This window comes from Phragmites australis, chromosome 3 (genome assembly GCF_958298935.1).
Source record: "Phragmites australis chromosome 3, lpPhrAust1.1, whole genome shotgun sequence".
In the NCBI taxonomy this organism is placed as follows: Eukaryota; Viridiplantae; Streptophyta; class Magnoliopsida; order Poales; family Poaceae; genus Phragmites; species Phragmites australis.
Genome location: NC_084923.1, coordinates 23,709,964 through 23,735,147, shown reverse-complemented (window position 1 = coordinate 23,735,147; position 25,184 = coordinate 23,709,964). Strand labels below are relative to the sequence as shown.

The following is a 25,184-nucleotide window of genomic DNA, read 5'->3' as shown; positions in this document are numbered from 1 at the left end:
TGCCATATACATTGGCATTTGCATCAAGAACATACATTTGTACGAGTTGATGTGGTAACAAATCATTCCGTGTTTCACATATCATGTTTTGGGTTTTGATACAGATCAAATTTGTAGCATCTGCAATATCCGGTCGAATTTCATACGTCCGTAGGAATTGCGAAGCAAAGCTGGGCGCCGTCCGATCATAATCTGCTGATATTACGAGCATCCGATCAGCTGAACCTACATAGACAAAAGCAGAAATGCCCGTGGGGTATATGTCCATTTGAGAGGTCGTGTCATAAACTCATTGGCAATCACATAATATAACCCCCATCTAACCACACACACACACACACACACACAGAGAGAGAGAGAGAGAGAGAGAGAGAGAGAGAGAGAGAGAGAGAGAGAGAGAGAGAGATGGGAAGGAAGCCATGCTGCCCCAAGGAGGGGCTGAACAGGGGAGCTTGGACGGCAATGGAGGATGACATCCTCGTCTCCTACATCGAGAAGCATGGAGAGGGCAAATGGGGAAGCCTCCCCAAAAGAGCTGGTCAGTGACACCTTTCCTCTGTTTTGCTTCTCCTTCACACTGCACACGCAGAATTACAACTATCTTCACATTTTAGTAGAGATGATTGGTTCATCAGTTGTTGTAATTCAGTCAGATCCTTATATTTTCCTTCACCCTTCTGTTTGTTAACTTCAATGCATATCCACTGCTGGATTAGACTAGATACATAGAAGCCTCTGTAACTAGAACAGAGAGCAAGTGTGTATGTTTTGATTGGTAACAAGTGAAGCGATGCATGGAAGGAAAGGAAATGCAGTGAGACGTGACAAGTTTCAAGCTCAGTAGTTCACTGACTGTTGCGACGGGATCTCGCCGACGGCGTGGCGGTGTTGCAGGGCTGAAGCGCTGTGGGAAGAGCTGCCGGCTGCGGTGGCTCAACTACCTGCGACCGGGCATCAAGAGAGGCAATATTTCCGACGATGAAGAGGAGCTCATCATCAGGCTCCACAGGCTCCTCGGCAACAGGTAGGTGCCCATCCTGAAGGGAAAAAAAAAATCATCTACGTCCACCAGTTGTTTTGCCCCAATTCATGTCACCTGATCCAAGATTTTGCACATTTCCCTGCATTTGCGTTTTGCAAACTCCAAATTTGAAGTTAAATTAAATGTTCTTTGAATGTTCATTCAGTGTCAGATATTGAGATTCATTTGGTATAGTGCGAGATCACTCTATTAGTTTGTTCCTAATGTTATATAAGGTAAAAGATGACTTTCAAAATCAATTCTTCATGTAAATCTTCGCAATCTCGACCTGGGAGATCTGAAAGCAAAGAAATGTTCTCATATTTCGGAAAACAAGATCAAGTTTTCAACAATGAAAAATAAATTTTGCAGATACTATAAACCTACACCACCTTCAATATTTCCTCATGGCTCAGTTCTTTCTTGCTCTCTTATAGCTTTCCTAGTTAGCAAGTGCAGTCTTAAACTCTCTAGCTTTTCCTGTACAGCTTTGTCTCTCTTTTTACACCTTTATTAATTATCACAGTGGGGGTTTCCCCTACTGTATTCCTTAAAAAAAAGTTAAAACAAATTTTGGTTTGGAGTATGGCAGGCACACAAGGGCAATTACTAAGGTATTGATCCTGAACACAGCACATCAGCATGCTAAACTTTTTGTTGGAATATTTCTTTGTCGTACGACAAAGTAGGCCAACACACAAGCATAACCACTATTGCCACTTTATGCAAATTTGTTAGCATCCCCTTACCAATTCGGCTCTCTCTCTCTAGAAGATCGAACAAGTATTCTGCTGCCAGTGTAGTATCTCTCTACCCTCTGGGGGCGAGAGTTATTGGTCAGCAAAGTTGATGATGACAGCTAGAATCTCTCTCTCTCTCTCTCTCAATAAATAAAGCAACAAAAAATGACAAACCCTCACACTCTCTCTAGGAAGAGCACTGCCATAACCACTTCCTAACTCTCGTTTCCCTCAGCCTACAAAATCCAAAACCTTTCAGAAAGCATTGCTCTTTCAAAAATGGGAAAGCCGCAGCTAACATTGTGCAATTATTGTGCCAATGCACGTAATTAAGAAAAGATAATCCAAAATGATCAGCTAGGAAGATTTTTTTTAGACGAAGTTTCAGCTAGGAAGATTGGCTGGCAGCCACTATGTGATGATATGTCTAATACCTACTCTAATGGATTGGCTAAATGTTGTAATCCAGTTACTAACGATTTTGTTTGCAATTAATTCATCGTTGCCGGCCGGACAGGTGGTCGCTGATCGCCGGACGGCTGCCGGGGCGAACAGACAATGAAATCAAGAACTACTGGAACACGACGCTGTGCAAGAAGATGCGAGGGGAGGTGAGCTGCCGCTCAAGAGAACATCAGGCCAGCGCATCACCCAAACGCAGGCCATTCTTAGAACCGATCGGGACCACCAGCGACGCTGCCCCTGAGGCCACCGCGCGCCGGCAGTCGCCGGAGCCGGAGGCGAGCCCGGTCCGGACCAAGGCGCTGCGGTGCACCACCAGGCTGCCGGTGGTGCAGCCTGCAGGCCACGGCTGTCCAACCAAGACCGAGGCGGGCGACGATCACATTCATGCGGAACAGACGGGGGTCAAGGCGGCGCCAGCGACTGAGGTGCAGCAGGAGCAGCGGGATTATTTGCCGGAGGATGACTTGTCGCTCGACCTCGACTTCGACATGGGTGAGCTGGGTTTCTTGAGCCCGTGGCGCGGCGCGATCGCTGACGGCGTGGCGCCTGATGGCCAGTTTGGCGGCGGTGAGGCTGACCTGGAGGCGCTGCTGCTGGGGCCGGGAGGTGATGACGATCATCCTTTGCTGGAGGACATGGAGTTTGCATGGTTTTAATGATTTGACGGGTCATTCGAGGTTGCAGTGATGTCATGATCGACCAGTGAAGATAACGGCTCAGTCAGTTTATCTCTTGTACAAATTCCTCCGAAAATAAGGATAATTCAATCAGGCTCGGAATAAAAAAGCCAAGGACCAAGTCGAACTTAGATAGCAGTAACATTTCTGTTAAAAATATGTTAATGGGGCAACAGGTTCTACTGCGACATTTTTTTCTTTTTCCGATTGAACTAGACGGGCTTTGTGCTCTTAGGCAACTCCTGCATTTTTGCTCCTACCGGGGCTGACCTGCACCTTGTTAAATATATGAACCTAGCCTATTATAATTCATGACAAATCTCACAAGCTCAACCATGCAAAACGAGTGTACACATCTTTACACTACCATAGAACAACCAATAAGTAGCGACTCATCAGTGTCGATTATGTAGGAACCGACACTAAAAATGATTAGTGCCGGTTCTTAATCTCCCACTCGTGATCAATGATTGAGCCTCTAAGAACCAGCACTGAAACCGACTATCAGTGTTTTAGTACTGATTCCAATCATGAACTAGCATTAATGGTTCCTACACTATAAAACCCACATTCTACCCTAAGACTGAGCAGAACAGAGTCGACCGCTATTTTTACTATCATTGCAGTTGGAGTATTTAAAATTTAGAGGAGTTAAGATGCTCTAAGGTTAGTAAGATGATTTATATTTTATTTTTAGTTAGATTTACTTGGTAGATTGATCTAGGGTTGATGATTGACGTTTGTTTCATGTGATAAATTTAAGTTCTAATTGAGATCTAATTTAGAAAAAGTTTACAATTTTGTCATTCTTAGATGTATAGAGATGATCTACATTTCATTCGTAATTGGATTTTGTTATCAGATTGCTCTAGGTTTAAATGTAGGTGATTGTTCCTTGGTGTAGAATTTTGTAAGGAGTAAGAGCTTCAATTGAGATATAATTTAGGAAAACTTTGTAATTTTGTCATTGTTAGATGTATAGAGATGATCTATATTTTATTCGTAACTGGATTTAGTTCTAGATTGCTCTAGGTTTGAATGTAGGTGGTTGTTCATTGGTGTTGAATTTTTAAAGTAGCAAGAGCTCCAATTGAGATCTAATTTAGAGAAAAATTGTAATTTTATCATTATAGATGATTTAAAGAGTAGATTAAAGTCACATGTAAATAGATGTGGGTGCGTACTTTAAAATCTAGCTCTAATTTTCTAGTATATGGATTTGCGTATATTTTAAAGTCTTAAATTTAAATACTAATCTAATGAATCTTCTCTATTTATTAATCAACATAGTGAATTTAACACAATTGATATAATACTGTGCTGTAGGGAAGACACGTCCACCCACGAGTCATGATCAGATATGGCAGCCCTTGGAAGGAGGGTGAATGGATCAGTGACATCCTAAGAGAGGTGTGAATTAGGACACTTAGAACTATTTCAGCTCCAAAAATAACACAAGATAAACCTATATCAATTTCTATCTAAATATGTTCTAGGTTTATCTAGTATGTCTACTCTACTGATCAAAGCACTTGCAAACTATCTAAGAAGGTAAATTGCAAGAATGTAAATATGAAAACGTAAATAAGATAGAGAGAGCAAACTCGGCACATGAATTTTTTTCTCGTAGTATCGATAGCATGAATGTCACCTTCAGTCTACGTTGGAGATTCACAAAGGATATGCTCCCGGTCACGGCTCTTGAGCCATCAAGTCACAAAGACAAGGTCTCCACCCAGATGAGCCACCAAGCCACCAAGGTAAGGTCTTACCATTAGTCTCTCTTCCGGTTCCTTGCCACCATGATTACTTCAGAGCTTGAGCCACCAAGACAAGGGTTTCTGCGTCCCTGCACAATCGTCTACACTCTTTCTAGGCCTATAAGCACTAATCACTCTTTAATAGTGTGCTTAATCACCTTAAATGATCATTTTAAGCACTTTGGTGGCTTGGATGTCTTCTTACGTGTACATGAACTTCTCTGGACTCCAGCAGCACGCACACATTCAGATGACTGAGTGGAGGGGTATTTATAGCTTCAAACCCATGCAATAGCCGTTAACCCAACAGCTCTAAAAAGCTGTTAACGCCGGATGATCCGGTGAAAATAATAGTACTAACACCAGATCATCCGGTGAGTTCACTCTCACAAACTAGCCGTTGTAACCCCACTCAAACCTCTATGAACACCGGACATACCGGTGTATACTTCATCTCCATCACCGGACCATCCTGTGAGTTATCCTGAGCCATTCGAACATTTCCTTCTTCTCTGTATAAATTGCTCCAGTGAAGACATTTGGTGCACATTACTTCATCACCGGACTATCCAGTGAGTTGACTTCAGCCAACCAAGCCAATGCAACCCTCTCTGGAAATAAAGCTCCAGTGTGCACAACCTTCATCACCGGACCATCCGTTGCGTTGAACTTTGTTCTGCCTCTTTGCACTGTTCATTGTCCGATGTGTGCAACACATTGATCATCGGACTATCCGATGTGTTGATCTTCGACTTCAATGGCTACAACCTTCTCTGGACAAAATATTCCGATGTATATTTTCTCTAATCACCGGACCTTACGGTGAGGTCTTCAGGCCTCTCTCCCCTTTACCAAATATGCTCCGGTGAGTTCAACACCCAGAGCACCGGACCATCCGGTGAGGCAAATCTTCCTGGAACTTCTCAAATTCAGTCCAATTTTGTCCCGGCTATGATGCCTTCTTCATGTATTGCACTCATGAGACCTACTAACATATATTCTTGACAAATCTATTAGTCCTATTGACTATATTGTCATTAATCACCAAAATCATAATCATGATCTAATGGGGCCATTTTCGCTACAATCTTCTAAGTTTGGGTGATTATGACAACACAACCAAAACAAGTGGCAAATAATAAATGATACCAAATATAAAGATCATAAGCGAGCACAAAGTCTTACCACATTGCTTGAATGCACATTCTTACCAATTAGCCCCCCTTTGTTGTGGCTCTCTCTTTCTCCATTGCCACTATATCCATTGAACGACCTATGAAAGAGATTCTCTTTTTTCAATCTAGGCGCCTAGCATTTTTTCTTCTCCCCTTTTATCAACTTTTGGCATTCCTAGATGTCTTGCTTGTTGCTATAATCTCCTTACATTGTTCATCTTGCTTTGGTCGTCAAACTTCTCCTCCCTTTATCAACAATCTCTCAAAAAGGACTATAAACAATCTCCCCCTTTGACTAAGGAGGGCCTTAGAAGGAGCAAAAGGATACATAACAAAACCAAAGGAAAAAAGGATAATCAATCCACAGTCAACCCTGAGGTGCAGACCAGAAGCAGTTCCAAAAGAAGGAAAATCATGGATCAGAAACAACTTGCTGGTAAACTCCTAATCACTAATTTTAATAAGGCTATTGAATTCCCTGGCTTATCTTATCTTGATGACTTTGCACAAGAAGGAATAGCTTATGCCGAAATTCCTATGCTGGAGATACAGAAAATTGCAGTAGGAAGGTGCAAGCTGTCCCCTTTGGAGGTCACAACTGATCTGCTTCTAGCAAGGAAGGAGGAGGAAGGAAGGCTAGGAACAGACAACGGGTAGCAAGACTTAGTCCCAATCAATGGATAGTTATCCTCATTTTGCTATTAGCTACAAATGGATCACAGTGTGGAATTTTCTAGATTCTCTAGATTTCATCCTTTCTGGTTATCTTTTCTTGTGTATGGCTATTTGGATTTGGCCTATTTCCTTCGTTGGCTTTTATCAATGTAAATGCCTTTTTTGCTGAATACTCTGAATGAGTGGTTTCGTGATAGCCTTTGGTTGGTCAGTGTATGTTCTCTACAATCCTATATCTATGGATAACAACGCTAATCGAAGTTGGAATATCCTCAATTGGAATATCAGAGGCATAAACTCCGAAGATAAATGTAATGCAGTTAGAGCCAAAATAGAAGAAATGCTTGTGCCATATTCTGCATACATGAAACTAAAAGGAAGCACTTTGATCATTCGTTTATCAGGATATTAGCCCCCAGAATATTCTATCAATTTGCATATTCACCTTCTGTGGGCAATTCTAATGGTATCCTCATGGTGTGGAACAACAATATCTTTTCAGGGGACAGTGTGGAGATTAATAAGTTTGTTGTTACTGTCAGATTCACTTCAGTGCATAATGGAAACATTTGGAAGCTTTTCTACTGTTTATAGTCCTTGTCAAGGACTAGAAAAAGATGATTTTGTTAACTAGATGAACAATCTTCAGATTGAGGAGGATGAAAACTAGATGATCATGGGGGACTTTAACTTCTACAAGTTTATATCAGATAGAAACATGGAAGGTGGAAACATGAATGATACATCTATATTCAATGAAATCATCAGGAACTTACGCTTGCTAGAGATCCCTCTCAAAGGCAGAAAATTTACATGGAGTAACATGCAAGAAGACCCATTTCTTGAGCATATTAACTGATGCTTTAGTTCCTCTAATTGAATCATTGAATTCCCCAATACATTACTTCTTCCCTTGGCAAAACCTTTTTCAGATCATATCTCATGCAAAGTTCAAATTGGCACTTTGATTCCAAAGACCCAAGTATCCAGATTTGAAAATTTTTGGGCTGACCACCCTAGATTTTTTAAGTTGGTCCAAAGCATTTGGTCTACCAATGTTAGAGCTAATAACGGTGCTACTAGAATCACTGCCAAATTGAAACTGCTTAGAAAGGCTCTCAAGAAATGGAGCAAAGGCATATATCAGCTCAACAATGTGATCAAAGATTATAATAGCACTCTTGCAGTCCTAAATAAGCTAGAAGAACAAAGAACCTTGTACCAGGAGGAGAGTAATTTCATAAACATTCTGAAAAGGCATATCTTGAAGCTACTGCAGTACAAGGAGTATTGGGAAAAAAGATACACAGTGAGATGGATCAAATTTGGAGATGAAAACACAAAATTCTTTCATGCTGCTACAACAGAGAGATTCAGGATAAACACCATCACAAGCCTGGAAAGTGAATATGGTAGAGTAGCCACTGATCATCATGAAAAGGCCGCCATCCTCTTGGAGGCCTACAAAGCAAGGATGGGTACCTCATCTCGGCCCAAGATGCACTTCAATTTGCATAACCTGGTGAGGAAACACAGCAACCTTAACCAACATTCATCTGCCTTCGATAGAGAAGAGATTGATAAAGTTGTGATGCAAGTACTTGTTGACAAAGCTCTTGGGCTTGATGGTTTCAATGGACTTTTTCTCAAAAAGTGCTAGCACATAATTAAAGAAGATTTCTACACACTTTGTGATGATTTCTTCAACAGGACTCTTGAATTGCATTCCATCAATGCATCATTCATCACATTGATGCCAAAAAAACAACAACCCTACATGGGTAAATGATTTTAGACCATCTCTTTGCTAAACTGTGTTCTAAAGCTAATCACAAAACTCATGGCTAATCGCTTACAAGTTGTTACCATACCTATTATTCATGAAAGCCAATATGGTTTTATCAAAAGCAGGACCATAAAGGATTGCTTAGCCTAGGCCTTTGAGTACATCTATCAATGTCAACACTCCAAAATAGATATTGTAATTCTCAAGCTGGATTTTAAAAAAGCTTTTGACACCATTGAACGTAGTACAATTTTGGACGTGCTATTACACTTGGGTTTTGACAGCATATGGTTAATTGGACATAGTGAATCCTCAGCTCAAGAACATCTGTTGTTTTGCTCAATGGAGTTCCTAGCCAACCATTTCACTGCAAGAGAGGGGTCAGGTAAGGAGACCCCTATCTTCTTTGCTTTTTGTTTTAGCTGCTGAACTTATTCAATATATTATAAACAAGGCTCATGAGTTGGGAATCCTTGGTCTTCCAATTGTAGCTAGATATACCAATGATTTTCTAATAATCCAATATGCAGATGACACAATTCTTTTTACGAAAGCCTCACAAAAAGACATGTTGTTCTTAAAGGGTATCTTGGAATCCTTCACACAATTTATTGGGCTCAAAGTCAACTACAGTAAATCCTGTCTGATTCCTCTCAACACATCAACAAATAAGGTAGAACAACTAGCTAGGGTTTTTGGTCGTAAAAATTTGCCCTTCACCTACCTAGGTTTACCACTAGGGACAACAAAGCCAAAAGTGCAGGACTATGCCCCCTTGATGAATCTGAGAGGAGGCTCACTGCAACATCATGTATGCTGACACAAGTGAGTAGGCTGCAGTTGGTAAATTCAGTGCTTTTCTCATTACCTACATACGTCATATGCCCCCTTCAAATTCTTGTGGTTGTAATTGAATACATTGATAGGGCTAGAAAACACTGCTTATGGAGAGGAGTAGACATCAATGCTAAAAGCAAACCACTTGTTGCATGGAAAAAGGTCACCAAGCCTAAGAGCAAAGGGGGTCTGGGAGTAATAAATTTAGTCAACCAAAATAAAGTTCTCCTACACAAACACCTTGACAAATTCTATAATCAGAAGCAAGTACGGTGGGTTAAGCTCATTTGGGCTACATACTACTCTGATGGACAAGTCCCACATGCTGCAACTGAAAAGGGCTCCTTTGGTGAAAATATTTTCTCATATTAAGTGACATGTTCAGAGGTATGTCAACCTGCTCCATTGAAAATGGTGTAACATTGTTGTTTTGGTTGGACTTATGGAATTGGCACCTTATGCAAGAACTCTTCCAAAGATTATTCATATTTACCAAGGACAAAGAAATCTTAGTAGCAAATTTTTTGACAAACACATCGATTGAAGATCAATTCCACGCACCATTGACAATGCAAGCTTATGATGAATAACTTCAGTCATAAGAGATTCTACAGAACACCGAATTACATGCTAGGCAAGATGGCAAGGATTCATGTCATTACAATGGGGATCTACCACCTATTCTTCAAAGAAATGCTATAACCTACCTTACAAATACGTAACATTCTTGTGGATCTGGCAATCTAAATGTTGCAACAAACTCAGAGTCTTCACATGGCTTCTCCTCATGGACAGACTGAACACAAGGTAACAACTATAACTATGTGCTTTGTATGGAGCATCCGGAGGAAACTACCTAGCATCATTTCTTTGAGTGTGCCTTCAATAAAGATTGTTGGGAAAGTCTTGGAATACAATGGATTTCACAATGACCATTTTTCAGTATGTTGACCAATGCCAAAACAAGCTTTAATATGCCTTTCTTCATGGAGGTGTTCATCATAGTTGCTTGGGGAATCTAGAAGCAAAGGAACAATGTGATTTTTTAGAAGAAGTAAGCTTCACTGCGTTTTTGGAAGAGGAGTTTAGTTGATAAAGTTTTACTTCAGCCAAATAGAATAAACAAAGATGCTAGGGCTAAAATTTTAGAATGGATTGAAGAGTTCACAGCTAGAATCTGAGCTCTCTCTTGTTTTTGGGTGGGCTGTTATGTCTCCACCCCTGCCCTTGAAGTGAGCTCTTTCATATGGCCTGTGGGGTCTTTGTTTATTCCTGTTCTTATGCTCTTCTTTTTCAGTTTTTTTTAATAAAATCTAATAGTAGGGGCCTCCCCAGCTGTGTTTTCCTTTCAAAAAAACAATGAAAAATGTAGCAACATTCAGCACCAAGCAAAGACTAATAATATAAAAGGCTTTTAACCTGACACATAAAAGAGCAATCTGTGTATGTCGTAGCCACAACCCTACAAGAATCAACACTACCTGCTACGGTAGTATGTACTCAAGAAGACTGAAGTGTCAACTCATAGTGTAATCCGCATGCCTGAATTACTAGAGAATGCACATTATGAAATTACAATGTGGAGTAGTTGCATGACCTTTACCAAGCTACGATCTACAGCTCATACCTAATTAAATTAATGAAGTTCGGAATCATCAAGAAGAGGTAGTATTCTTTCCACTTTCTGATTAAAGGCAATGTTCCTGTATTGCACCCTTGTTTTCAGTCATATGAAAATATTGAAGACATATTCAGTACTGCACCCTTGTTTTCAGTACCGCAGAAACTCTCTTTAGCGTGTGGTTAGGATTTCGACATTATACTCTTTCGATGGGAATTATTTTCCTTTGTATTTTCCTACCCAAAACTCATGCAGAAGTAGAACTAACTGAAGTTTCATGCATAATCCAAAATCGTCCTTTTGCAATTGAACCAACGAGCTTGTTCCAAAGTCTGCAACAAGCACCTAGATCAGATCCACCACATGAACATCTTCACAGTCAGAATCTGTACATAAAAGAAAAATCCAGCATAGAAACTATAGACAATATCACGGAAGCACATTTGAACTAGAAGATGTTACAATGTGTCAATGCCAGTAGAGTTCCACTCTCAAGTCCCAGCTTTAAACTATTGGAATTGATGCAGGCAGAAAAACTAAATAACTTACCACATCCGCGTACATTTTGATCTATGTTTCGAAGAAAAATATTAGCTCTAGCTAGTTTTCCCATCCAAAATAGAAGCCACATAACAGTAACCGTTGGCATTTCTCATGGGAAGCCTATACGACCTATAGGATTAATTTTCGGTTGTATAGTTCCCCAGGACTTATCTCTTGGTAAAGATAACTTTCAACATCATTATGACAACACGATGCAACATATCACATAAACTATCTACAGTTTCAACATATCACATAAACTATCTACAGTTTCAAGACTTCACATTGACAACTGCATGTAAAAAAACTACATACCATAAAGCAAAAATTCTCATGATACGGGGCCTGCTGCTTCTTGCCTGGCCATATAATCCAGCCAACATTCTCATGGTAACCATAAACTAAAAGTGGTCCTAAAGCCATGCTTGATTTCAATGTAACGATAGACTATTCGAACAAATGTTCGGCCCTACCTCACAGCTAAAGTTCAATTTAAATATAATGATTTTATAGCTTCATTAGCAGATTTGCATTCCAGTAACACATAAACAGATATATATGTTTTTCCATTTGACTTTGGTTGATAAGGAACATCGATGTTTTAAAAAGTCACTATTTGGATTAGTTCCCACATCACCTGATACATGGGAGGGTACATATAAACATTAGATGATCTTAATAAAGATGCAAAATAACTGAGAGTATGGAAACATATATAACCGGTGCTAAATTAACATGTACACATGAGGCCATAGTCACGATTGCTTGCAGAAATGGTGACTTTCGTAACTTTCCCCAATCACATCAATCAATCTTTAATTACTAAACTAATTGCAGTTGAAAGATGGCTTATCTCATTCATATGGATGTGTAAGCAGAAGGTGAGGAAGAAAATTTCATAACGTACCTTCCATAGCTTGAGTACCAAAGCCACGTTGGTACCAGCATTGGAGCAAGTTGTCAATCTTGGCACAGGAACCTTACATATGCCCGGCCAGAGCCCAAGATCCATGGCATTCGTATCATGATGTAATAATGTAAAGAATTCCATGCCTCTAGCTTTTATTTCGGATGCTGGATATATTTTAATCTTGATTTGAAAACTGAAGACACAACTGAGGAAACACAGCTCGCTCAGTCACTAATTATTGAGGGGAAAAAAGGTTCTGATGGCAGCTTGGCCATCGTTGATGGCTTGATGCGTTGCCACCTACGTGCTGAGCCCCACAGCCGCAGCACGCCTCCACCGTCCTTGCCCAGAGTGGAGCATACTTGTCCTCGCCACAGGCTATTCTGCCAAATCGATAGTATCATATTTGGTCAGTGTTTCGTTGTTGACTATCTGAATTCGTGCGGAAATAGTGTGTGAAAAAGGGCTAACAGTTCAGTTTAGCCTCAGTTGCATAGTGCACACCGCAGTCGCTCCAGTTCCATGCCCTCGAGACGAGGCCTCAACACTGGTTGTCTTCTCCACCTCCCAAGTCTTAAGCTCGCCACCGCCAACCCCTGTTTCCAATGGAGCAATGAAGAAACGTAACTCAGAGAAGGCTATGTTGCATAGTATAGTTAAGTAACACCATAGAAGAGATAAAAGAGTCGATGATTCTAATAAAATGGCTGCTGGCTAGAACTACCACTGGATAATTTCGTCGAGCACCTGGTGTGCACGGACAGTGTGATGCATGTGCACCCAAGCGCAGAGAATTTTTTTTCTTTTGCCCAATTGCTAAAGGAAAATCAACTGCGGGTAGCATTAGGCAGTGACCCCTGGATTGGAAGAGGTAGTCTAGTGATGTAGACGGCAGAGGCAGGTCGTAGGCGGCGTGGTGCTTGCAGCAGCAGCTCGAGATCTTGATGGGTCGCCAGAAAGGGTCGGCGGTGGAACCGGCGTCACGACCAGAGTCAGAGGGCAAAATGGGAAAAAAATAATACGCCCACCGTGGGGCTCGAACCCACGACCACAAGGTTAAGAGCCTTGCGCTCTACCGACTGAGCTAGACGGGCTCTGTGCAGTATTTTACTTAAAATAGGTAGTCTTTATTTTGTTAATTAGTAGGTCCTTTTACTGCTCAGGCCATAGCCCATATGGAGAAAATGGATGTCAGGCCAGCCCGTACATTTACATAAAAAAGAATTAAAAATTCGTTGCTTGTTTCTCTTCTGTCTTGAAAAAGTGAGGATCCCGTATCTGATCCAAGCGAAGGAAGAGGAAATGAACCACCCGATAAAGAGAAAATATCCCAATTTGTATTTACTTGGATGATGCGCATCTCCATCAAAATGAGTAACTTTCCCGGGCAGGGAAGAGAACGAAAAATAAACGTATAAGCTATTTTGTTTTGCGATCCCGATATAATTTGAGGTTATGAGATCTGCGCCAAGATTCGTGCTTTCTGGGCCTAATTCATGAGATTTTTTTTTCTGTGGGCCTAATTAGTTGGCTGTTTGTTTCCAGGATCTAATGATTTGCTTCTCCATGGTAGTTTATGGGCCTATGCTTTCGTGGGCTTTTTCTGTTTTTGTGTGTGTAGAATTTGCTGCTTTGCGTGGGCCTTAATAATTTCATACACTCTCAAAGTGATATTCCATATAGGATCAACTTACAGTTAATAGTGAGTTCAGATACTTACATCTTGTAGTCTAATGTTAAGCTCAAAAAACTTACAGTTAATATGACAGTGCAATTTTCTGTTCCTTCAATCGTAATTTTTTAATTTTAAAAAAGTGACTTCGAGCTGTATTTATGCTAGTTTTATATGTTACATCATTACAATCGCAAAAAAACATTCGGTCGATTTTTCAGGTCATAAAAAGCAGGCTTTGTTACGTGTATTTCTTCTATTGTTTGATGAAAAATCGACTAAAGTCCGGAAATTTTTTAGCTAACTACCAGGTAGACACTCGATCATAGGGGCACCAATGGGTTAAGATTTGGTCATTTTAATCCAATCAACCACGCTTCACAAAATCTTTTTGTCATGCCACATTTTTTGCACAACCACTGTCTCAGAACGGATTATTATACACGGATTATCAATTTTACCACAGACAGTTATATGTTCTATCTCTATAAAAGTATCTAGAATAGCGATCTTGTTACAGACGAAACCGTTTATAATAGAGATACACATAAACTGACTTTCTGGAAAACCTTCTATGTGCAATAAGAGTCATAGACAGTTTTTGTTAAAATCTGTTTATATAAAGTGATACGGACAGAGTTTTTTTTTAAAATCGTTTGTGTGACCCTTTCCCTCTATAAGTAATTTTTCTTCATGACCGCCCTTATCACAGGCATGATCAAGGAGATAGGACTTGCCTTCTTTGAGGTTTTCTTCAAGATCTTGGTTGTAGTCAGGATCTTCCTCGCTCCTGACGCTTACTCATAGAATTCTGATAGTTCTGCAATTGTGACTACGGTCATTAACGGGCTATACTATAGAAAAATTAAATAACAACAAATAAAAATCCAAATGATCTCTAATAGATATCACATTGTGATGGATAGATATATCTCGAATTTAGATGAATTTAGGTGAAAAAATCGTCATAATCGGAGCTAGAACAGAGAAGTTATGACTCCCCGAAGATTTAATCTAAAATTAAATCGAAAAACTACAAAACTGCATTATTCATAAGTGGGGCTCACAGGTGGGACCAACTGAACAGTAGCCTAGGCCCACATAAATAGTGACTTAGTGGGACCCATATGAACCGTGACAACTGGGCCGAAATGGGCTCAGATTGGGCCAGGTCTAGGCTTGGATGGGTTGGGCTGGGCTTGGGCTGCATAGTACTGGCTCGCTCAGGTTTGGGATGGCTACCTTAGCTGGCTATGGAACTAGGCCGGCCCACTGGGGCGCAACCTTTGGTGGCTGGGCTGGCCTGGTAGACCAGCCACTACTAGGCCTGGGCCATGGCCTACTTGGTAAGGCCGAGCGGTACGCGGACGATTGCCTAGCCATGCGCGCACACGGGCAAGCGAGCTTGTGACGTGTGACACAGCTGAGTAGCAAAAGGGATCGACTGGCGATGAGGAATCACGATGGAGCAGCGCTGGCGAGCGCGCTGGCGAGCGCTCTGGCCAGGGGTTTCCTAAGAGGAGCTGTCGTCGGGCTTCTTCACAACACGGCGGACTCGACTGTTGGCTCATCAACGGCGGACCAGGTTCGGGACAGCACCATATGGCGACTAGAGTTGACAGCGGTGGTGCAAGAAATCTGGGCAGCACCTCCCCCGCTCTAGCGCGCTCTGGGCCACCTGCAATCCTATGGCTAGGTCCATGTGACTAACATGGCGCAAAGGCCAGCTCAAGAGAGGGCTAAGGGTCACTGGCGGCGAGGAAAACTCACAGCCGCACATGACTACATGAAAAGAAGGCACGGGGATGGCTATACATTAGCTAAGAGGATACGTGAGGGGACGGGGATGCCTACCGAACTCAAGGCCAGTGAGAAGCTGGCCGGCGGCCGGCGGCCGGCGATGTGATGGAGCGGTGGTGGCAGAGGCGGCTTGGCTACTGGCACGAGCGGGCTCTCATCGGGCTTCTGGCCGATGGAGAGCGGCACAGGGACGGTGACATCCTCTTCGAGCTCTTAGGAAGCACGTGGACGTCAGATCAACAACAGTGAGCTGTGGTGGCGTGCAATGGCGGCGGTGGCAGTGGTGAATTGGGGAAAAGGGGAAGGAGAGGGCCTGGGCTGCGCTATTTGTAGAGGAGAAGGGGTACAATGAGGCGGTGGGCGCGTGACGTCAGTCGGACGTTGGTGGGTAGTGTTGCGGTGCCCACCATTTTTCTCGCAGCACAGGCGCTTTGCACTGTACACGTGTGGGCGTGGGCGCGAAAGTCATGTTGCGCAGTGGTATGGACGGTGCAAGCATGGGCAGAGAGAGAGAGAGAGAGAGAGAGAGAGAGAGAGAGAGAATGTGGAGGGTGTCATGGCAATATTTCTTGGAGAAGGCGACCAGCGCGGTGAGGCTGGGCCAGCAGCACGCGCGAGTAGGCTGAGCGCAGAGAAAGGAAAGGGGAAAAGGAGCCAGGCTGGCTAGGCCACGCGAGGGACAAAAGAGGGGGAGGAAGGGTGGGCTAACTGGGCTGAGAAAGAGAGAAGGGAGGGGGAGATTGAGCACCGGGAAATATGGTTGAAAAGGAAACAAAAGGAAAAAAGAAAAAAAAGAAAAGATGTAGGGTTTTGGAATAAATTCAAGACATGGTTTTTGAATTTGGATTCGAGTTTGGTCTTGTCCTAAATTCAAATGGGGACATTTGAATTTGGATTTGGATGTAACACTCTGGGATTTAGAAGATAATTTGAATCAAATTGGATTTGAGCTGAATAGAATCTAAGAATAGATTTGAAATTGAGAGACATTTAATTTTAAATCTCCACACGAAGAACCAAAAAAATCAGAAACCAACACATATGAACCAATTTAATGTAGGGATTATTTTGGAAACAATTTTAGTGTATTTTGAAATACCTGGTCAACTTAATACATTTAATATATGAATGTATACGTACTAGAATATACATTTATATACATACCTCCTTGATTTTAGTTAGCCTAATTAATCACAAAAAGTTTTAATTTGGAGTGAATTTTGTAATTAATTAACATGTTAAACTCACGATGTTACAAATCTACCACACTTAAACAGAATCTTGACCTCGAGATTCGGAAAGCTCATCGAAGCGATTTGAAAATTCCTTCATCAGATCCTCTTCGCATTCCCATGTATCTTTTGCTTCTGCATGATTACTCTATTGTACTCGACAGAATCTAACTGTTGTTCTTCTGGTTTGACAGGTTGCCACATCTAAGATTCAGATGGGTCTCTCCTCATACTGAAGATCTAGCTATAGATCCATTACTTCTAGGGGAACTTGTCCCTCTAGAACTCTCAAATATTTCTTTAGTTGTGATAAATGGAACACATTGTGCACATCGGACATTTCTTTAGAAAGCGCTAACCTGTAGGCTATTGCTCCAATTTTATCGAGAATTTTGTATGACTCCACATACATTGGTGCTAGCTTTCCATGAATTTGGAATCTTCGAGTGCCTCTTATTGGGGACACTTTAAGGTAAACATAGTCCCCGATCTTAACGGTCAAGTTTCTTCTTCATTTATCGGTATAACCTTTATGTCTACTTTGAGTTGCTCTCAGATTCTCTTTGATCTTGGTGACTTGATCTTCTACGTCTTTCATTAACGTAGGTCCGAAGAGCGAACACTCTCCTACTTCTGATCATAGTAGAGGTGTTATGCATTTCCTTCCATACAATGTCTCAAAAGGCGACATCTTTAAGTTGTTATACGAGGACTCTGCAAATGATAGATTTTTTTTCTAGTCTTTTCCATAGGTTAGCACATAAGCTCTCAGAAGATCTTCCAAGATCTGATTTACTCTTTCGATCTGACTATTAGTCTGTGGGTGGTAAGCTAAACTAAAGTCTAGATTAGTTCCCAGGGCAGTGTGTAGGTTTTTCCAAAATCTTGATGTAAACTGCGGTCCTCGGTCGGAGACGATCCTACTAGGAACTTCGTGCAGTCTCAGGATTTTGTCAATATATAGGTCTGCCAACTTATATCCACTATATTTTGTCCTAGTGAGTATGAAATGAGCCACTTTAGTCAGACGATCCACTATAACCCATATGGAATAATTACCCTCCTGAGTTTTGGGTAATTCTTCTATGAAATTCATACCAATTTCATCCCATTTCTGACTTGAGATTTGCAATGGTTGCAGAAATCTTGCAGGTCTTTGGTGCTCCGCCTTGACCCTTTAACAAGTGTCACATCGAGCGATAAACCTTGCTATGTTGAACTCCATTCCTATCCACCAATATTTGGTCCTCAGCTCCGTGTACATCTTGGTACATCTAGGATGAATGGCTTAGGGAGAGTTGTGGGCTTCATCCATGATTAACTCCCTAAAATTTTCTCGATCTGGTACACATAACCGATCCTTGTACAATGCAATTCCTTGCTGATCCACTATGAACCCTGGTGCTTTTATCTAAACTGAGATTCTTTTTGATTTCCAGAACCTCTTCATCTTCTGACTGGGCTTTACGAATTTTCCAGTGTTGGATGTAACAGTAGGGTGTGAACTTGACCTTGTGTTATGTGCATATTCAAATGTTGCATTTCTGAGAGAAGTTCTGGTCTTAACTCTAGTACTTGAAGACTATTGCGGTAAACTTTTTTTCTCAGAGCGTGAGCCACCACAGTAGCTTTGCCCGGGTGATATTGGATACTTACATTGTAATCCTTTATCAACTCTAACCATCTTCTTTGCCTTAGATTCAACTCTGATTGGGTGAAAATATACTTCAGGCTCTTGTGATCCGTATAAATCTCGCACTTATTTCCAAGAAGATAGTGTCTCTATATCTTAAGTGCATGCACAACCGCTGCCAACTCCATGTCATGGGTTGGGTATTTTCTTCATGCGACTTCAGTTGCCTAGATGCATAAGCTACAACCTTGCCTTCTTGCATCAATACACAACCTAAACCTTATCGTAAGGCATCACAATAGACCATAAAGTCTTTCTGGATATCTAGCAACTTTAACACCAGGGTGGTAGTCAATCTCTTCTTGAGTTCTTGGAAACTCTTCTCATAGGCTTCATCCCATTCAAACTTGACGTCTTTTTGGAGAAGCTTGGTCACTGGCTTAGCTAATTTTGAAAAGCCCTCAATAAACTAGCGGTAATAACCCGCCAGTCCAAGGAAGTTTCTGATTTCTGAGATATTGATTGATTGAATCCAGCCAACTACTGCGTCAAAATTTGAAGGGTCCATTGATATCCCTTCCGCTTTTAAAACATGTCCAAGAAATGCCACTTCTCGAAGCCAAAACTCACACTTGCTGATTTGGTGTAGAGCTGGTGTGCTTTTAGCCTTTCCATAACCACTCTTAAATGTTATTCGTGCTCTTCGGCACTCTTTGAATAGATGAGAATATCATCAATATATACTATCACAAATCGCTCCAGTTCTTCCATGAACACCTTGTTCATCAGATTCATAAAGTATGCTGGGGCATTTGTCAATCCAAATGACATGACTGTAAACTCATACAACCCATACCTTGTTACAAAAGTGGTCTTCTGGATGTCACTTTTCCTAGTCTTTAAATTGGTAGTATGCAGATCTCAAATCTATCTTAGAGAAGTACTTAGCTCCTCTTATTTGATCAAACAGATAATCAATTCGGGGTAGTGGGTACTTATTCTTGATGGTCATCTCATTTAAAGAGCGGTAACCAACACACATCCTTTGACTCCCATCTTTCTTCTCTACAAACAGAACTGATGATCCCTAAGGTGAAGAACCAGGTCTGATAAAACCACTTGCTTGCAATTCTCTAATCTACTCCTTCAATAACTCCAGTTCATTGACTGTCATCCTATAAGGTCTCTTGGAAATTAGGGTTGTTCCGAGTAAGAGATCAATAACGAACTCTATGTCACAGTCTGGTGGCATACTAGGTAATTCTCTGAAAATATATTAGGGTATTAACATATTACTGGCACATCCTCTGTTGACTGGGTAGTTAAGTTGCATACCATTCGATCATATTTGGATCCTTTAGGCTCAAACTCTACCTTGATTCCTTTATGATTGACCAAGATAACTCTTCTACTAGCACAGGCTATCTTGCCTTCTTGCTTGGTTAACTAATCCATTCCCACTATGATATCTATTCCATTTAAATTCAAAATAACTAAGTTTGTCAGGAACTCTACCCCACTTAAATGGAGTTTAACCTGGGGGCATCCTAGTTGACACAAGATACTTCCCACAAGGGATTGAATCAGCTTAGGATTCTTAAGAACCACAGTTGGCAACTTATGAAGTGCAGAAAACTTTGAAGAAACAAATGAATGCAGAGCTCCAAAATCAAATAAGATTGTTGCAAGGGTTGAGTTGATGGGGAACTCACCGAGTATGAATTTTGGTGCTTCATGCGCTTCCTGTGCGTCGATGTGGTTGATGCGGCCTCGTCCATAGTTCTGTCACTATCCAACTGACCGATTCCCTCCTCGTCTAGCTCCTGCTGCTGGAGCTCTAGGGGCTGAACAGGCTAGAGCATTGTTCCTGTTGGCATTGGGGAAGTCTTTCATGTAGTGAACTAGTTGATGGCAGATGTAGTATGTTCTCTATGTAATGGCTGACGCTGAGGTGCTACTCTACTGGGACTACCCTGCGCTAGAATTGCGAGGAGCAGATGCTGATGTGCGGGATGTGGATCCTAAAGTCTTATACTGTATAGTTTGCTACTGCCGATATTAAAATCTTTGCCTACGGTTGAGACTTGTCCCCTAGGACCTACTGCTCTGTTGCCCTCTGGTCAGAGAACTTTCTCTTCCTTTCTGTCTCTATGGGTGCACGGGCTTTCTCTAGAAGGATGGTCCTATTCATCATAGTGTTGAAGTTATGGTAGATGACAAGTACGATTTGGACATACAAGTTGCGCTGCAACCCCTTTTTGACATGATCGTGCTTCTTCTTGTTCGTTGACACATCTTTCGTGGCATAACGAGAAAAGACAGATGAATTCCAGATGTACCGGTTTACTGTAATTGATCCTTGCTTTAGGCTATGAAATTCATTAGCCTCTATTTCCATAGTCCCTTCTAGCACATGGTACTTTCAAAACTCTTCACAAAATTATTCCCAAGTGATGGCGTCGGCAAGGTCTTATCGGGCTTTTGGCCGATGGAATGCGGCACAAGGACGGCGGTGTCCTCCTCAAGGTCCTAGGCAGCACGTGGATGGTGGATCGATAACGGTGAGCTACGGTGGCATGTAATGGTGGTGGTGTCGGTGGTGAATTGGGGAAAAGGGGAAAGAGAGGGCCTGGGCTACACTATTTATAGAGGGGAAGGGGTGCAATAGGCGGTGGGCGCGTGACGTCGGGCGAACATTGGCGGGTAGCACTGTGGTGAGGTTGCACGGTGGCGCCCATCATTTTTCCCACGTCACGGGCTCTCTGCGTTGTCCACGCGCGAGCGTGGGCGCAAAAGTCATGTTGGGCAGTGGTATGGGTGGCACAAGCATGGGCAGAGAGAGAGAGAGAGAATGCGGAGGGTGTCGTGGCGATATTTCTTGGAGAAGGTGGCCAGCGTGATGGCAGGGACAACGCGATGCTGTGTCGCGCTGGAGGAGGGAGGAAGACAACGGAGGCGTGGATGCGGATGGGCGACACATGGGCGGCAGCGCGCGTGAGTGGGCCGAGCGCGGAGGAAGGAAAGGGGAAAATGAGTCGGGTTGGCTGGGCCGCGCAAGGGAGAAAAGAGGGGCAGGAAGACCGGGTTGACTAGGCTGAGAAAGAGAGATGGGTAGGGGAGATTGTGCCCGGGGAAAAATGGTTGAAAAGGAAAAAAGGAAAAAAAAAAGAATAAGAGCTAGGGTTTTGGAATAAATTCAAAATAGGGTTTTTGAATTTGGATTCGAGTTTGGTCTTGTCATAAATTCAAGTGGGGACATTTGAATTTGGATTTGGAAGTAACACTCTGGGATTTGAAGATGATTTGAATCAAATTATATTTGAGCTGAATAGAATCTAAGAATAGATTTGAAATTGAGAGACATTAAACTTCAAATCTCCACACAAAGAATCAGAAAAACCATAAACCAACACATATGATACAATTTAATACAAGGATTATTTTGGAAACAATTTTAGTGCATTTTGAAATACCCGGTCAACTTAATACATTTAATATATGAATGTATACATACTAGAATGTATACATACTAGTATATATACATTCATATACATACCTCCTTGACTTTAGTTAGCATAATTAATCACAAATTTTTTTAATTTGGAGCGAGTTTTGCAATTAATTAACATGTTAAACTTAGGATGTTACAATATTGTTTAGAACACATAAACCTAGCTAGCTATACACAATCCCTAGCTATACTTCATTGACACCGTCTTCCAAAAGAATGATGAAATAATTGGCATTATTGGTGACATCATCTTCCTCCTGTGTTTCAGCAAAATATCAACTCAAGCATCATCTTCAACGAGCATCTCACTGTCATCTAGACCAAGCTCCATCCTGACTATCTCACGTATTAGCCAGAATCAAACTGCGTTGCTGTCAAACCATCACCCATGGTTCAACAAGAAATGTGCGTTCAAATCGGTCTTGCAATTCACGAAAATATCTCTATTATGACGAACAACAATGAAAAAAAAATTCATATAGAAGAATAAAATAGAGAACACGATTCACAGCAAACACATGGTCCACGAAGGGGGGCCTTCATAGCAGCGAAGAACAAGAAGTCCACCTGGCCGAAGTCGACACAAAGCATTTGCACCATGGAAGCAGTCATAGGGGCAACCCCATCTTGCCACCACTTGATTAATGTGAAACGAGCCATTACAGATATGTGATGGAAATAAGGCATTACCCTTAGTTACACAAATCGAAGAAAACCCTAACAAACCCTAACAAAACTACGATGGGAACCCTACGATACTCTCTTGAGTGTAGTGAAGGGGATTCGACGCCCAGATCTCGCTTTTTCTAACACGATATGTGGAAAATGAATACTCGGATGGTAACGAGTAGAGCAAGAAAGGTTACCACTACTCATTGCTTTATATTGAGAGGAGACAATCATGTTGTGTGTATGAGAAGCCAAAAGAGTGAGGGAAGACGAGCGGGTTATGTGTGGGAAAATCCAAAAGAGCCAGGGAAGACGAGCCCGGGTTGTGTGTGTGAGAAGCTAAAAGAGTCAGGGGAGATGAGTGGTCAAATTTAAAATAGTTCTCGAGTCTTTAAATATAGATGCATTTTCATGATAGACATAGACAGATCTTATAATAAACTGTCTACGATAATATCACAGACGATTTTTTTCTAAACTTTGTCTATATCTGTATGATAGTAATAGATGGATTTGTAAAAATCATCTGAGTTCAGGCACACCCAAACAACGGTTTTGTTATAAACATGTCTGTCTTAGCAACCGTCTGAGAGTATTTTAATAGTGATGGGTCTTAAGAAACTATTTGTGACACTTCATTTGTTTTCATTGATTCTATGGCAGTGAATCAATATTTTGCACCAATCATTGTTGCCGCCTACACGCACCCCTTCACTAGTTGCATGGCAGGTGTCTCTTCCTCCTTGTGTTGTGTCTCGTTACTGCTCGCCGTCGTCATTCAGGTTAGGGTTCAGGGTTAGATGGCCGTGATCGGTTGTTGGACTAGCGGTGAGCAGTGGCGCGTCACTGGATCCGCGGGAGGCAGGAGGGCAGTGGTGGAGGCAACGGGAAGGACCTTCAGAGACAGGTTAGCGAGGCGGCAGTGGGAACCGAAGACGAAAAAGGGCACGTGGCTTTATTATCTTTTCTTCCTAAATTTTCTCACCCATGATTTCCACTCATTCACCCATCACTTTTATGCCACATGTCACCTCAGAATGAGATCTATGCCTCAAGTGCAACATATCAGATCTCATAGGACTATTTTCCGGGGAGGGAGGCCGTGCGGCGGGTGGCTAGATAAAACATACGTGGACCCAAACAGGGCTCAATGTTTTGTGGCATTAGTTAGGGAAACAAACCAAAAGGCCCAGATTGGGCACGCATGCACTTAATCTGGGCTCCATGGGGCCCAACAAGACGAATGACAGCCCAGGAAGAGTATAGCGCAACCACTACCACTTAAACCACCCAGCCGCAAAAGCGAGAAGGAATCCCTAGGCCAGGAGCTTCCAAGAACACAGAGCAAAAAGCAGCAGGTTAACAAGAACATCACAACTGTCATCCAGCCAGGCTGATTTGCACAGCTCTGGTCCATCAAGCAGCAGCATCATTCTTTAATCCCATTTCTTTTGAACAACATATAATAATAATGATGAGATTGTCCCTTTGCGTTTGGCCCCAGAAGCATCCTATAATAAGAGAAATATATAGTACTACTACATTGGAACATGTCTGTATATTTTTGTTCTTCGTTCTAAAGGAAAGAACATATGTCTGAACTCGAGAAGTGTATACAATATACGCGTGTCGCTTAACTTGCTAAATTAGCGGGCTCTACGTACTCCATTTCATTTATAATCATAATGGTACTTTTAGCAAGTTGTCACCTAATGTGCAACTAATTAGTTAACAAAAAGTATCTTTAAGCATGTACTTACGCAAACAATAAAAACTTCATATGTGCAGTTTGATTATGTTTTTAATGGCATTTGCATAAGCATATGGCAATAACATGTTCTTCAGTACTTGTAGCTAGTTGTATTTGAGCCAAACCATCAATCTTCCCGTTTCATAGTCCAGTGACCATGGTTAGATATATTCTGATCAAGAATGAATCAATAAAGTTTGCAGCAAAAATCTGAGTCAGTTCTCTTTCAAATCATTGGCTGCAGAGAAAGATGCATGATCATTAGGTGACAGCCTGCTGGAACCGTCTCCAATCATCAGGAAAGGCGAAAATCTAAAGGTTAAGCATTCGGCTGCTGCGAAAAGAGTAGTCTATTGGTTGCAAATTGTGGATTTCTTTGTTTATGACAGCTCGTTAGAGAAAGGCAATGGCAAATTAGTGCAATGAGGTGACCTTGTCATCGATCTAATCCATTTCTGAATATTAGTTGATGGGTTCTGACCACTTCCCCGGTTAGAGTAATGATAGATCATAATTTGACAAGATTGCGTTCAATTTTTTTTTTTTTTGGAGGAAGTCTAAAGTACTTGGTTCGGAAGTTATGATTGGGATCTTTCTTTGCTATATAGTATGGATAGTGTCTTCTTCTTCTTTTTTTCTTCTCTTTGCGCCGAAGGAATCAGTTCAGAGTCTAGTCAGAAATTGCGCCAAAGCAATCAGTTCAAAGT

The 25,184-nt window shown here is 41.7% G+C and overlaps 1 protein-coding gene, 1 long non-coding RNA gene and 1 other non-coding gene across 4 annotated transcripts; 1 reads left to right on the top strand and 2 right to left on the bottom strand.

The window, feature by feature from the left end:
* The first annotated feature begins 123 nt into the window (after positions 1-123).
* Positions 124-2,882, top strand: LOC133910605 (transcription factor MYB1-like). Its single transcript, XM_062352946.1, has 3 exons — positions 124-538; positions 895-1,024; positions 2,279-2,882. Exons 1-3 carry the CDS (start codon positions 406-408, stop codon positions 2,880-2,882), a joined length of 867 nt encoding a protein of 288 aa, XP_062208930.1. The 5' UTR covers positions 124-405.
* A 6,836-nt stretch (positions 2,883-9,718) lies between these two features.
* Positions 9,719-13,228, bottom strand: LOC133912674 (uncharacterized). 2 transcript variants are annotated; one of them, XR_009908846.1, is made up of 4 exons: positions 12,935-13,228; positions 12,682-12,806; positions 10,241-12,593; positions 9,719-10,154 (listed from the first exon to the last, which is right to left on the bottom strand). It is a non-coding gene; the product is annotated as an uncharacterized LOC133912674 (long non-coding RNA). The 2 variants fall into 2 exon arrangements; XR_009908845.1 differs by having other exon boundaries at positions 9,719-11,089; positions 12,208-12,593.
* Positions 13,229-13,231: 3 nt separating this feature from the next.
* Positions 13,232-13,304, bottom strand: TRNAK-CUU (transfer RNA lysine (anticodon CUU)). Its single transcript has one exon. It is a non-coding gene; the product is annotated as a tRNA-Lys (tRNA).
* Positions 13,305-25,184: the final 11,880 nt, after the last annotated feature.

What these genes read in the sequence shown, in the direction of transcription:
- LOC133910605 (XM_062352946.1), top strand. Translation starts at nt 406, where the DNA reads ATGGGAAGGAAGCCATGCTGCCCCAAGGAGGGGCTGAACAGGGGAGCT. An exon ending in AAGCCTCCCCAAAAGAGCTG is followed by an intron (nt 539 to 894) that starts GTCAGTGACACC and finishes GCGGTGTTGCAG; the next exon opens with GGCTGAAGCGCTGTGGGAAG. An exon ending in CACAGGCTCCTCGGCAACAG is followed by an intron (nt 1,025 to 2,278) that starts GTAGGTGCCCAT and finishes CCGGCCGGACAG; the next exon opens with GTGGTCGCTGATCGCCGGAC.